At 42.6% G+C, this 14,700-nt stretch overlaps 1 protein-coding gene across 1 annotated transcript in view; it reads left to right on the plus strand.

Moving 5' to 3' along the window:
* The window catches only part of ACTN2 (actinin alpha 2), an 81,842-nt gene that overhangs the window by 9,700 nt on the left and 57,442 nt on the right, over positions 1-14,700 (plus strand). The window contains exons 2-3 of the mRNA XM_084819412.1: positions 9,262-9,376; positions 11,552-11,671. Coding sequence (XP_084675538.1) covers positions 9,262-9,376; positions 11,552-11,671 — 235 coding nt within the window. The remainder of the gene's footprint in view (positions 1-9,261; positions 9,377-11,551; positions 11,672-14,700) is intronic.

The raw sequence follows: 14,700 nt of genomic DNA on the forward strand, positions 1-14,700 counted from the left end.
CAATTAGGAAGAATATTTCATTAAGGGCTCTCCTACCTTTTTCCCATAATCCAAACACTAATTTTGGTGCCTGGAGGGTAGGTAGATAATTATTTTTACCTGAGGGTTTTTAAAATCTGTTCTGCCTAACTCTCTGCATTTTGTTCATATTGTTGATATTGCTGTTTTAGGATGGTATTATGATTTTTATTGTTGTAAGCTGCCCTGAGTTATGAGTATGCATGAGAAGGGCAGGGTAGAAATTCTTATATAAAATAAATACACTGGGAAAGGCTCCTGTCTGAAACCATGGAGATCTGCTGCCAGTTACTGTAGACAATACTGAGTTAGATGGACCAATTGTCTGGTGGGGGGGTGGGGGGAAGGAATCTTCACGACAATGGAATGAGAAGTGCGTTGGAGTATTACCCAGATTTTCATGGAATCGTCTTTGGGCCGTCAGGAACACATAACACAAGAAAAGCTGAGCGTACCTTACCTTTAAAACCCGGTTTTCACAGGTCGCACAGTGCTTTAAAGGACCATACTTCCAGGTCGGTGTAGAATTGAATGTCATCAGTTGGGCAGGGGCTGCTCAACCAATGAGGGAGGCTTGTTTCTCGGCCCATGTCCAGGCTCCCCTCTGCTACTGCATTATTATGAATGGAGAGTAACGAATTCACAATCCTCTAGAAACAACCCAATTATCCAGTACAGCATCTGATGCTGAAGGCTCCCTATGAGAGCATCCCACCACCCCAATTTCTCCCCATTCCAGCAAACTGTCATGGAGTTATTGCTCCCACCCCATTTTTCCCAATGTGCACAGATTTCCCTGAAGAAGCCCCAATCCCCAATTATCCAGTGCAGCATCTGAAGGATCCCCATGAGAGCATGGGAGGGCTCCTGTCCTGAAAGGTGGCCTAGAAATAAAAATATGGGGACTCAAAACTTGTCCAGCATCTGAGTTTCCCTCATAACCTTCAGGTGGAATCTAGAGGAAGGACAGCCCTCACTTTTGACAGCTTGGATTCAGGGAATTTCTGGAAGGTGTACACGTACTGCCTCACTCCAGTTTTTTGGCAGAGTAACCCTGAGCCTTCATTTCTCCAGAGTGTAATCCGTAGAGTAGTAGGGGTAGTGGGCTGGTTTATGGCTGCCTGCATTCACCTTATCTTCATGGGGATAGTAGGCACTTCATGAGGAGAGTGGTGCTACTTAACTAATTCCACCACATCGTTTTAAGTATTGCCTCTGTTGGCCCATTAATATTTATTCATTAATTTGCTTTCCCCATTAATGTTGCAGCTAGCCTTCATTGGAGGCTCTTCACTACCTACCTCCTCTGAATTCGCTTGGCAACAGTATAGCTCTGTCTCAAGAGCACAGATATAACTAGGCTTGAGAGAGAGAGAGAGAAGCTTCTCACCACATGCATAGCAGTCATGTAAACTGGATTTACAGAGAAACAGCAGAAGGATCGAAAACCACCTGTAAAAGAGAAAGAAATTGCATTCTCCTCCTCCCTCAGCATTTATCCATTGTTAGCCATGATTTAAAACACCTATGGGATGATCAAATAGTGGAGGTTTTTTCCTTTGACGGTCATGTCACTGAATGATGCAGAGTTACACATGACTGGATTAATTACCTCAGTGTTAGCATGCACAGCCCCAATTCAGATTGGGACTGTGGCACTACAGGAGAGTGAGGGGATTTAAGCTTTTCCCCTCCCATTTTCATCCCAGAATTCCACCCACCCCCTATAGGATGGAGTCTCTGTGACAGATTGACCATTTAACACTAGTCCCATGTTTTGGTCTAATGTGGACTCGGAGACCAGGCAATGTGTTTGCAGTAGAACTGTCCTGCACAGCTTTTGGCAGAGCCATGTACTATAGCTTGCCAGGGGCTAGGATAAGCCTCTTGTTTTGCTGCCCAGGTTCTAAAAGAATGATTTGACAAGCAGCTGGCAGGCCATAGCACAAGGTTATTGGATTGCATTGGGTTTGCATTGGGTTTGCCAGGTCACTGGTTGTGCAGGCTTGTGATAGATGCAGGGGCGGCTCCCCCTCAGGCATTCTTGTGACTGCCATTGCTGCTGCCACCACTAAATTTGCCCCTTAAATTTGGCGGTACAGCAGCAAAAAGGGGGCCGATTTCCCCTTATATCTAGTAAAACAAGCCATGGTTTGCTGAGGAAATTTGGCAGCACAGCAGCAAAATGGGTTGTTTTTAAAGAAAACATCCCTTTTTGCTTCTCTGCTATCAAATGTTGGCATCGATTTCTGTGGCACAATGGCCTCTGGTGGGTACCGGGGAGGGGGGGACTTGGCCCCTGAAGCCCCAGAAATTGACCTCCCCTGTGGTAGAGGGACATCCAGAACAAGAGGGTCATAAACCGTATCATTTTGTATTAATTGGTACAGGCAAAAGCAGAGGAGATCTTACTGTCTAACAAATAAAAAAATAAACATACAGTTTTTAAAAAGTGCACAAAGTGGTGTGGATGGTTGGGGTTGTACTGATCATCGCTAAGGGTGTCACTAACTGATTGGTGTCCATGCCACCAGCAAAATCACATTCCACATGCACAGCACCCACTATCATCACTGATGCTGTAGCTGGGTGTGTGAGTAGAATTCACATTTTCCCAGCAGCAGCAAATTAGCAAACTGTGGTTTGATCTATAATATCTCTGCAGCAGAAATTTTACCTTCAAGAAAGAGATCTGGATACTCTGGATCAAATTAGTAACAACTGCATATCTGTAGTACTGAAAATTGATCATCTATAAAGGCCTTGACACCAACCTGGGCCTTCTGTTTGGCACTATGGTAGTAGCAGCTTTTAAGATGTGCTCAGATGCATTTAGTTTTAATAGTGGGAAATGCTTTGCGGCACTAACTGTAAAGTTGAAATGTCCAGTTTTTCAAGCATTTGTGTGATGCATGATTGTGGGCTTTTGGGTTCCACCTGGCATTTCATTGCCATCTGATATACTACTCTGCTTCCATGTGTTCAGCAGTTAATTTTTTTTTGGCTGATCTAATTAATGCAACACCTTTTCCAATCCCAAGTGATTAAAGATGTGTAGGGTGTAGTGCTATTTGTTGGCCGTAGCTTCATCTTTAAGACCTGAGCATATTTTGAATAGTTGCTCAATGCCCATTAATAGAATAGATTAGTCAGAGGCAGCAGTTCGTCCACTCAACACATGGAAACAGAATGAAGCCTCAAGAAAGAGGCCTACCTAACATGAAAGGCTTTGGAATTTCCTCTGCTCTGCTCCTTTTGCTTTGTAGAGCCTCTTCAGAAGCATATTTACCATGTTTCTACATGTCCTTTTCTTCATGAATACATAAAAAAAGGTAAAGGTGTCCCCAACCAGTCGTGTCCAACTCTAGGGTGTGGTGCTCATCTCCATTTCTAAGCCGAAGAGCCAGCGCTGTCCGAAGACGCTTCCGTGGTCATGTGGCCGGCATGACTGAACACTGAGGTGCACGGAATGCTGTTACCTTTCCCGCCAAGGCGGTACCTATTTGTTGTTGTTGTTGTTCAGTCGTTCAGTCGTGTCCGACTCTTCGTGACCCCATGGACCATAGCACGCCAGGCCTTCCTGTCCTGCGCTCTCTCCCGGAGCGTGCTCAAGTTCATATTCATTGCATCCGTGATGCTATCTAGCCATCTCATCCTCTGCCGTCCCCTTCTCCTTTTGCCTTCAGTCTTTCCCAGCATCAGGGTCTTTTCCAGGGAGTTTTCTCTTCGCATTAGGTGGCCAAAATATTGGAGCTTCAGCTTCAGTATCTGTCCTTCCAATGAGCACTCAGGGTTGATTTCCTTTAGGATGGACTGATCTGACCTCCTTGCAGTCCAGGGCACTCGTAAGAGTCTTCTCCAGCACCACAGTTCGAAAGCATCAATTCTTCGGCGCTCAGCCTTCCTTATAGTCCAGCTCTCACAGCCATACATTACTACTGGGAAAACCATAGCTTTGATTAGACGGACCTTTGTCGGCAAGGTGATGTCTCTGCTTCTTACTATGCTGTCTAGGTTGGCCATAGCTTTCCTCCCAAGGAGCAAGCGTCTTTTAATTTCATGGCTACAGTCACCGTCTGCGGTGATCTTGGAACCCAAGAAAGTAAAATCTGTCACTGCTTCCATTTCTTCCCCTTCCATATGCCAGGAAGTGATGGGGCCAGATGCCATGATCTTAGTTTTTTTAATGTTGAGTTTCAAACCAGCTTTTGCACTCTCCTCTTTCACCCTCAACAAGAGGCTCTTGAGATCCTCTTCGCTTTCTGCCATTAGGGTGGTATCGTCTGCATATCGGAGGTTGTTGATAATTCTCCCAGCAATATTATTCCGACCTCTGATTCATCCAACCCGGCATTTCTCATGATGTACTCTGCATATAAGTTAAATAAGCAGGGTGACAATATGCAGCCTTGTCGTACTCCTTTCCCAATTTTGAACCAATCGGTTGTTCCATGTCTGGTTCTTACTGTTGCTTCTTGACCCTCGTACAGGTTTCTCAGGAGACAGGTAAGGTGGTCTGGTACTCCCATCACTTTAAGAATTTGCCACAGTTTGTTGTGATCCACACAATCAAAGGCTTTAGCGTAGTCAATGAAGCAGAAATAGACGTTTTTCTGGAATTCTCTTGCTTTCTCCATGATGCAGCGAATGTTGGCGATTTGATCTCTAGTTCCTCTGCGTCTTCTATACCCAGCTTGTACTTCCGGTAATTCTCGGTTCGCATACTGCTGAAGCCTAGCTTGTAGGATTTTGAGCATCACCTTGCTGGCATGTGAAATGAGCGCAATTGTGCGGTAGTTTGAACACTCTTTGGCGTTGCCCTTCTTTGGAATTGGAATGTAAACTGACCTTTTCCAGTCTTGTGGCCACTGTTGAGTGTTCCAGATTTGTTGGCATATTGAATGCAGCACTTTAACAGCATCATCTTTTAGGATTTTAAATAGCTCGGCTGGAATACTGTCATCTCCGCTAGCTTTGTTGTTACTAATGCTTCCTAAGGCCCACTTGACTTCACTCTCTAGGATGTCCGGCTCAAGTTCAGTGACCGCACTATCATGGCTATCAGGGACATTCAGATCTTTCCTGTATAGTTCTTCTGTGTATTCTTGCCACCTCTTCTTAATCTCATCTGCTTCTGTTAGGTCCCTGCCTTCTTTGTCCTTTATCATGCCCGTCTTTGCACAAAACGTTCCCTTGAGATCTCCAATTTTCTTGAAGAGATCTCTAGACTTTCCCATTCTGTTGTTTTCCTCGATTTCTTTGCATTGTTCATTTAAGAAGGCCTTCTTGTCTCTCCTTGCTATTCTCTGGAACTCTGCATTCAGTTGGGTATATCTTCCCCTTTCTCCCTTGCTTTTCGCTTCCCTTCTTTCGTGAGCTACTTGTAAAGCCTCATCAGACAGCCACTTTGCTTTCTTGCATTTCTTTTTCTTTGGGATGGATTTCGTTGCTGCCTCCTGAACAATGTTACGGACCTCCGTCCATAGTTCCTCAGGCACTCTGTCTATCAGGTCTAATCCCTGAAATCTATTCCTCACCTCCACTGTATATTCATCAGGGATATGATTTAGGTCATATTTATTTTAGGTACCTATTTATCTACTTGCAATTTCTTGCTTTCGAACTGCTAGGTTGGCAGAAACTGGGACTGAAGACGGGAGCTCACTCCGTCATGCAGCACTCGGGTCTCGAACTGCTGTCCTGCTGACCTTCCGGTCTGCAATTCAGCATCTTAACCACTAAGCCACTGCGGCCCCATCATCATGAATACATAGTATGTATGAATACATACATATCATGAATACATAGGAGATAACTATCCCCGAAATGTGTATATAGACATATATACACAACAGCAAACATGTCAGCAATAACAAGCCACTGAAAAGTTCTTAGTGCATTAGGGTAGTGTGCTGAGCACTGATTTCTGTGCAAAGCAGAAGCCACAAGTGGAAGTCACTGTCACATGCACAGAGAAATCACAGCTTGCAATTGCATATCTCATGATTCGTAGAACTGGCACTATTGAAATCAGTACTGATGTCTCCTGACCTTCACGTCCTAGGAATTCTTAAAAGCCATCCAAGTGTAATATAACATTCAACAAGGATGTAGCAATAATATTTTTGTATTGTTTTAAAGTCTATCCTGCTCTATCCCTTAGCTTCAGGTTTGGTAAGAAAAATTAAAATTAAAATATGCAAATAAAAGATAATATATAAAAGTATACAACTAACACTGCAATCCTCTGCATATCTACTCAAAAGTGAATGCTGCTGAGTTAACTGAACTCAATGACCACTAATGGATCAGGGTGACTTATTTCTGAGTAGACCTGCATAGGAGTGCACAAACCTGATCCTTCCCCTGTCCTGGTCAAACCAATTTCATTTAGGTCTCTCAGGGTACTTCCAGGTGAGGCTTTTGTTGTGCAGTTGCCCTGCCACATTCATGGAGCGTCCAGATGCCAACATCTTTCATTTGTAACCCTCTTGTATTTTTCTCACCTGTCTTTTTTTCTTACTGCAAAAAATCCATGAAGGAGGGAAAGATAGAATAGCTGCGCAATGTCTTCTGATTGTTAGCACTAGGAACCCTCTGTCTGGAACCACCCTAGGAGTTAATGGGAAAGTACTGAACAAGAAATAACTTCTATCAGATGCATCATACAGGCAACTCCATTTTTACAGCAGTTAATTTCCCATGCCAGCTCATCCCTAACAACTAGTTACCTGAAGGTTGAACTGTATTTGTGCCATCAGTCAGGCATGAAACAATTGTGATAAGTATTGGAGCATTGAATGAGCAAACCTTGCAAAGCTCCTACAGTGATAAATTATGTAACTGTTCAACTGCTGTAGCTATGGTAGTTGACTCAGGTTCCACATAACTGATGATAATGATAAAAATAGACATACTGGAAGTGAGAACCATACCATAAAATAAAATATGGAAGAGGGCTCTTACATTTGACATAGGCCTGAGGAATGGGGGTATCAACAGCTTTATGAATCAATAGTCATCTAACTTTGTGAGTTCATGTAATAGTGTATTTGATTATCAATTTTAATTTAGAACATAGATTTAAAAAGCAGATACCCCTAGTTATCTTTAAAAGGTTAGACGGTAACTTGCTATTGTAGTTACGGATGGTAATTTGGGCAAAATCAGCAGATCTGATTTCTTTATAGGTTTTTGAAATTTACAGTTCACTTGCACAAGTTCATACCCTTTATTAACAATAAGGAATGTCCAGGTAGGAAACAAAATGAGTAATGTGCCCTAATACTTAAGAGAGCTGTGTGCTGAGTACTGATTTTCCAGGCTCACATGGAGAGCCTCCATGGATATAGCAGGCTCTCCTTTTCAGACCATCACCCTCCATGCATATAGGGCAATGGAAACACGAGAGGAAGGGAATGGGGCTAGAGCGCTCCCTCTCTTTGCACATTCATTTCCTACACAGAAGGAATGCCAGAACAGGGATAGAGTGTACATCACATGTATCTGTATGTGTACCCAATAACAAGTGAGGCAGATAGTACTGTTTATTTCACAAAGTTGCTATGAAGAGCCTCAGGCCCAGAGGCCAAATCTGGCCCTCCCGGGGTCCTAATGCACGCCCTCTTCCTCTTTCTCAGTGGTTTCTGGACTTTTGTGCTGTTATAATAGGTAGCAGTTATATCCAGCAAAAGGACTGCAAGGAGACCAGAAGCTGAACTCTGAGAAAGGTCAAGAGGGAGGAGCCTAAGCAAGTATTATTACAGGTCTTGTTTCATTCTCAGTAAAGCTTTAGTCACAGCATGTAAGCCTCTGTCTTTCCTGGGCTAAGAAAGCATGTGCTATTAAAACATGCTATTAAAACATGTGTAGCTTCTTTCCTCTTCTGAAAGGTTGAAAGGCCTCGCCTAAGGCTTAGTGACTGGCAGTAAGAGGTTTAGACTAAAATATGCTGGTATTTGGGGTATTTTGCCCCTGCCCCTTTTCCTTTTGGGCCAGCCCACCACTGGATTACAGCTCCAATAACTTCTCCGAAACAGAATTTGGCGTTTGGGCTGAATTGAGAGCCAGTGTGGTGTAGTGGCTAGAGTGTTGGACTGGGAGCCAGGAGATCTGGGTTCTAGTCTCCACTCAGCCATGGAAGCTCACTGGGTGACTTTGGGCCAGTCACAGACTCTCAGCCCAACCTACCTTACAGGGTTGTTGTTGTGAGGATAAATTAGAGAGGAGGAGGATAATGTAAGCCGCCTTGGGTTCCTTGCAAGAGGAAAAAAGGTGGGATATAAATGCAATAAATAAATAAAGGCCAAATTCCTGGTATAAGGAATACCATGGACAATGTGGCTTTCTTCACACGCTTTTATCCTGCGATTGAGATTGCTCCTTCACAGAAGTTTGTGGGTTCTTTACATGATGCATCTCTTGTACTAAATGCCCTTTGTTCCGTTTTTAAATAGATTGCAGAGTTAAGTACATACTTAACTATTTCCCATTTGTGTTGCCAACGTCTAGCTTCAGTGCATCTTGCTCAGTCTTGTTTTCTGTTTGTGGTATTCTGGGGCTTTTGTCACATGGAACTTTTATCCTGCGACTGAGATTGCTCCTTCACAGAAGTTTGTGGGCTCTTTACACGATGCTGTGATCATCCAAGGCATCTCCTGCACTAAATTCCCTTTGTTCCGTTTTTAAATAGATCGCAGATAATGAGCTATCAAATTACCCCCTTGTGTTCTGCTTGAGTTTCCTCTGTGAAAAGAGGAAAAGCGGCAAGAAGAGGAGCGAGATCGATGAAAGATAATGGAAGACTCAGATACGGGGAGAAGGGGGTGGGGGAGAAGCGAGTGAAAAAGGGAGTTGTGATCCTGCATTTTAAACGGAAGCAAAAAGCCCTATTTTAAATGAAGAGTTTTAGGCTGGTGTCGAGATGCCACCTATCTGTTATGTGTGGTACTTCACACGTACTCCATCTATGCAGAGTTGGACGACGGAATATTAAATTTCTATAAATGCTGGGCCTTGCTGTTTGTTAAATACAAGATGAATCTTGTATTTAATCTTGTATATTTGCCATATAGTGAGGTGAAACATTTCTAGAATTGCAATACTTCTGTGTCTTTACTTCACATATAACAGTGATTGAAAGTGGGCATCCAGATCTTATATTGAAACCTCTAACATTTTCTCAGTTGAATTTTAATAGCTGTTTGCGGTCTTTTCTAACGCTTTTGACTATTGTGATTGCAGACATTTACAGCCTGGTGCAATTCCCACCTCAGGAAAGCAGGCACGCAGATTGAGAACATTGAAGAGGATTTCAGGAATGGGCTTAAACTGATGTTGCTCTTGGAAGTCATTTCAGGTTTGTTTAAAGATAGCAAATGTCATACCATAGTGGTCTTACCCTACTAGGCAACAGTTATGTTTTCTGTTTATTTTTTCTGATTTAATCCCCCCCCCCTTTTTTTGTCTCTTGACCAACTGCATGTTTGTAATTATTGAAGGGTACAATCCTATGCACACTTACTTATGAACAAACACCACTGAGCTTAGTTGCCTTCCTTGACTACCCCTCCTCGTGTATAAGACTGGGCTGCAAAGGATATAGTTTTCTGCATTCATTCATTCATTCATTCATTTACAATATTTATATACCGCTCCACATCAGAAGATTTTGGAGCGGTGAACAACAGGTTAAAAGAGTTAAAACATTTTTTTAAAAAGACAAACCCCAACGAAGTGGAATTTAACAAACCACATTATAGAACATACTCCAAAATCTGTAACTAGACAATGCAAACTGAAGATGGGGCGGGGTGGGGGGGAATCAGGGTCTGCAGTGATAAAGAAAAACACTGGGAAAAAGATGGCTGGGGAGGGAGCATCAGTCTTTTTTGCTCCACGAAAATCCTTCAAAACCATTATGAGTTTAATCATCCTATCTTATAACTAGCAATAAGGGGAATGTGATGCACGTTTTGGTCACTCATGTTCAAGAAGGATGGATTCAAGTAATTACAATTGCAAACAAGGATGGGGAACCTCTTCTGTGAGGATGGACCAAAGGTGCTTGTTCTGCAAAGTTTAGTGGAGAGAAACAGTTGAGGGGGATCTGCACTCTACAGATTTATCAGGGGTGACACAGGAAGGAGAGTTTTGTAGGCCTGGAAAAAACAATTGGTATAAGAAGTGATCGTATAATTATGGTTATTAATAAACCTAGTATTGAAAAGTGGAAGAATGTGATCCCCCTAAAATTAAGCAAGTCCTCTTTCGCGCGTATGCTTGGAGGTAAATCCCATTGTGTTCCCATTAGGTTTACTCCCAGATAAGCATGCACAGGATTGTAGCCTTAATGTTCCACTGATTTCACTTGCAGAGTTCAGCACATGCTTAACTATTTCCCATTTGTGTTGCCAACGTCTAGCTTCAATGCACCTTGCTCAGCTTTGTTTTCTGTTTGTGGTATTCTGGGGCTTTTGTCACATGGAACTTTTATCCTGCGATTGAGATTGCTCCTTCACAGAAGTTTGTGGGCTCTTTACACGATGCTGTGATCATCCAGGGCATCTCCTGCCCTAAATGCCCTTTGTTCCGTTTTTAAATGGATCGCAGATAATGAGCTATCAAATTACCTCCCTTGTGTTCTGCTTGAGTTTCCTCTGTGAAAAGAGGAAAAGCGGCAAGAAGAGGAGCGAGATCGATGAAAGATAATGGAAGACTCAGATATGGGGAGAAGGAGGGGGAAAGGGGAGAGGGGAAGGAAGCAGGTGAAAAAGGGAGTCATTGTGATCTTGCATTTAAAATGGAAGCAGAAAGCCCCGTTTTAAATGCAGGATTTTGGGCTGGTGTAGAGATGCCCTGTGTTACAATCTGGATTCTACAGATTAATGTGCACTAGCCAATGTGTGGACAATTATATCTTGCAGTGGGATAATTAGGATACAATTTATGTCCTTCTGGACATTCTCAGCACTATGATTATAGGATGACCTGTGCATCAGAACCAATGTGCTTTATCTGTAATATGAAAATACTCCCACCCAAAAATGCTAAAGTAGAACACAGGAAGCTGCCGTATACTGAGTCAGACAATTGGTCCATTTAGCTCAGGATTGTCGACACTGACTGGCAGCAGCTTTCCAGGGATTCAGGCAGGAGTTTTTCCTGCTCTACCTGGTGATGCTGGGGATCATACCTGCAACTTTCTGCATGCAAAGCAGGTACTCTACTACTGAGCTACAGGGTTAACAAAAACATTAAGCTGAAGAGTGAATGTGCAAATTCTTTGATATATTTTGGATAGATATAACCATTTGACTTGGGGTTTAGCTGCTGCATCAAAAACCTCAAATCACTTTTATACTTGTATTTTCCCCCCTTGGGAATGGTCTCTGGACCTATGAGAAATCAGTAAAGAGGATTGGTGTTTGGTTTAGGTAGCATAAAGCATGCTCCCGCCAACAGTCTGGTCACTGGTATGTGCCTGCAGCCAGATGTCAGTGTCAATAAACATATTCTACTCGCTTTCCTACAGGGGAAAGACTTCCGAAACCAGACAGAGGAAAGATGCGTTTCCATAAAATTGCAAATGTCAACAAAGCCCTGGATTTTATAGCCAGCAAAGGTGTCAAACTTGTCTCCATTGGTGCAGAAGGTATGTAGAAGATGCCAACAGCAAGGCTTGACTTTCAGCCATGATGCATTACACTTTTGGGAGCTGCTTTGGTTCACTATGCAGGCACGGTTTCTTTGCGTTCATTTCAGATTCTGGCTCCTCTCAAACTGTCCATGCTCAGTGTTAGACTGACTTTTACATCTGATCAGCCAAGGTAATCCCCTGTGTGGATTTAAAATGATTTAAAGAGAAGAAAACTCATAGCAAAGCCTCGGGATTAGTTAGTGATTTCCTCTCCACAATCTACTGCACCCAAAACAACACAACAATTAGGATAAAGTAGAAAAGCACAGATTTGTGGCTTAGACCAGATGTAAACCTGATGCATATCATGTACAAACCAAAAAAGCTGCCTGTGTGGCATTTCATGGAGCTGGTTTTATGTTGAAACTGTAGAAACTGGACTCCCATCTCACAAATTTATGGTGTGCTAATGTGCCCACCCTAGCTGAAGTGACCCAATTTAAAGAAGACACCAGCTGCATAAAACACTGTGTGCATACATGTGGGGGTTTGTTTTTTTTAAAAAAAAAACAACATGCCTGACATTTAAGCAGGTCTTTGAGTTGAATAATTTAGGGAACAGAATATATTAAATAAGGGACAAAACAGACATTACTTTAAGGGCACAATCCTATGCATGTTTAGACAGAAAAAGTCCTACAACTCCCAGCATCCCTAGCCAGCCATGTTGCAAGTTGTCTGATTTTTTTTCTGTCTAACAGTGCATAGGATTGCACCCTAAATGCATGTCTAGCAGCTACAACTTTTTAATTTTTTTTACTCTAGAGTAGCTGCAGGGCCCTGATCCAGATTGGAATCCTAGTGTTGGGGGTAGGGGGCTCTTAAGGTTCATATCAGGCGCCCTGTGGCTACCTTAGAGTAAAAATGAAAAGAAGACATAGGTGCTAGGCACGCATTTAGGGCTTTTCTACACGAGGTATTTATCATGCACTCATCATTCCTTACTCATTGTTGTTAATGGGTTCTTTAGACAATCCTGTGACCCTCCAGTTTTGCTTCTGTTTTTAAACAACAGTTTTGTTGAATTTTTTTTAGAGCAGGGAAAATGTGGCATTGAATTGTAAAAGCAAAAGAAAGTGTGATTTCCTCTTACATATTTGTGTTATTCTACTATAGCACAGTGCCACCTGGAGGTTATGTAGTGGAAAAGCAGGAAAAGAAATGCTCCTCGTATTGTGCATGGATCTCAATTCTGCAACAAAACTGAAAGTAAATGCTTCAGAACGCAAGAGGAAACATGCAAGCGGAAATCGTGCTTTCTTTTGCCATCAGATATAATACCCCATTTTCCCTGCTCTGCAAAAACCTCACAGAAAGTGCTGTTTATAACAGAAGCAAAACTGGAAGGTCACAACATTGTCTAAAGAACCTGTAAACAGCTGTGAGTAGGGACTGACAAGTGCACAACAAATGCCTCATGTAGAGAAGTTCAGAGTCACATTTAATTGGGCTTTCAGTGGACATTATCAAACTATCTGTCAGAGTTGAACTAATGGACGTTGGAGCCCTCTGCTGAACTGTTTTCAAAATAAGCCTTATATCTCTTTCCCATACGGCAAGCACTCACCTCTGCTTGAACTCATGCTGTACGAACATACGTAGCAGAGCCGTCGTCCTGTTCACAGACAATGCATTACCTGAAATCTGCCACAGGAAGAACAGGGACAGATAGCAACTTCCCGCGCTTCTCTGGCTCTAAAAAGAAACTGAACCAAGTGGATACCTTGAAAAAAAAATAGAGCATCCTTTAAAGGTCACAGTACAACTGTTGTTGAGTGGACATCATGGCCTTCACTGTTTCTCTTGTTGCCATGGCGTGTGATACAACCTAATAAGGCAAGCAAGGAACTTGAGGGCAGGTGAAGTTGTGGAGGGCTTGGACTGAGCACTGCGCACACATCTGATTGCCGTTATAAAAACTCCATGTGGATAAATCCAAGGAATCAATACTTGTTCTGGAATTCATGCTTGGCAGGCCATTAGCATTTTTCAGATTTATATGATATTGAGGATTATATTGCTTTAACAATGCAGATTTAAAATACACGTCCTAACAGCTTCATAAAATGACTAAAGGGGACGGGGAGCCTGTCAAGGGCAAAAGGGGGCTAAAATTAAGTCTTTAAATATTTGTATATTTCCCTGCAACTGCAAATATGTCTTCCTGCTATGTGCTAAGGGCACAGTCACGATTATCTGAGCAGTGGAGAATTTAAAGGGGCCCAGTGCCAGGAAGGGGGATAGGCATACATTCTGCATAGAAGTACTATGAAATTCTTACAGCAAAAGCTCTGTGTTAACCTTTCTGAGTTTGGAAAAAGCACTTTGGTTTATGGGTCAGGCATGAATGCCACACTGAAAGCATACATGGAACAATGTGAGATCTGAAATCTGCATGGGGACGGACCACAAAAGGAGACACCCAGATGAAGTACTGAGCCAACCCTGGGAAAAAGTGGAAGTAGATACTTTCCCATTGCAAGAGAAGGGTTGTCTCATAACAGTAGACTACTACTCCAACTTCTGGGAAATAGATCCACTGCTGGATACCAGATCTCAGACAATCATAAAGAAGCTAAAGAGCCATTTTGTCTGCTATAAAATAGCAGGTACTGTATTCCCAGATAATAGACCATAATTATGTCAGAAGAATTCAGAGCATTTCAGACTCAGGGCTTTTCTACACAAGGCATTTATCGTGCACTCGGCATTCCCTCCCCATGGTTGTTTACGGGTTCTTCCAGTTTTTCTTTGGTGTCTAATCAGCACATTTAGCAAGGTTTTTTTAAAAGAGGGAAAATGTGGCATTTAACTGTGAAAGCAAAAGAAAGTGCAATTTCCTTGTGTTATTTGCGCTATTCTGCTATACTACAGTGTCATTTAGAGGTTATGTAATGGAAAAGCAGGAAAGAAAATGCTCCTCATGTAGTGCTCAGATCTCAGTTCTTCAGTAAAACCGAAACTAGATGCAGTGGATTAACAGC

The sequence above is a fragment of the Heloderma suspectum genome, chromosome 1, assembly GCF_057233095.1.
Source record: "Heloderma suspectum isolate Gila_16-S chromosome 1, 16-S_ref, whole genome shotgun sequence".
Lineage (NCBI taxonomy): Eukaryota > Metazoa > Chordata > Lepidosauria > Squamata > Helodermatidae > Heloderma > Heloderma suspectum.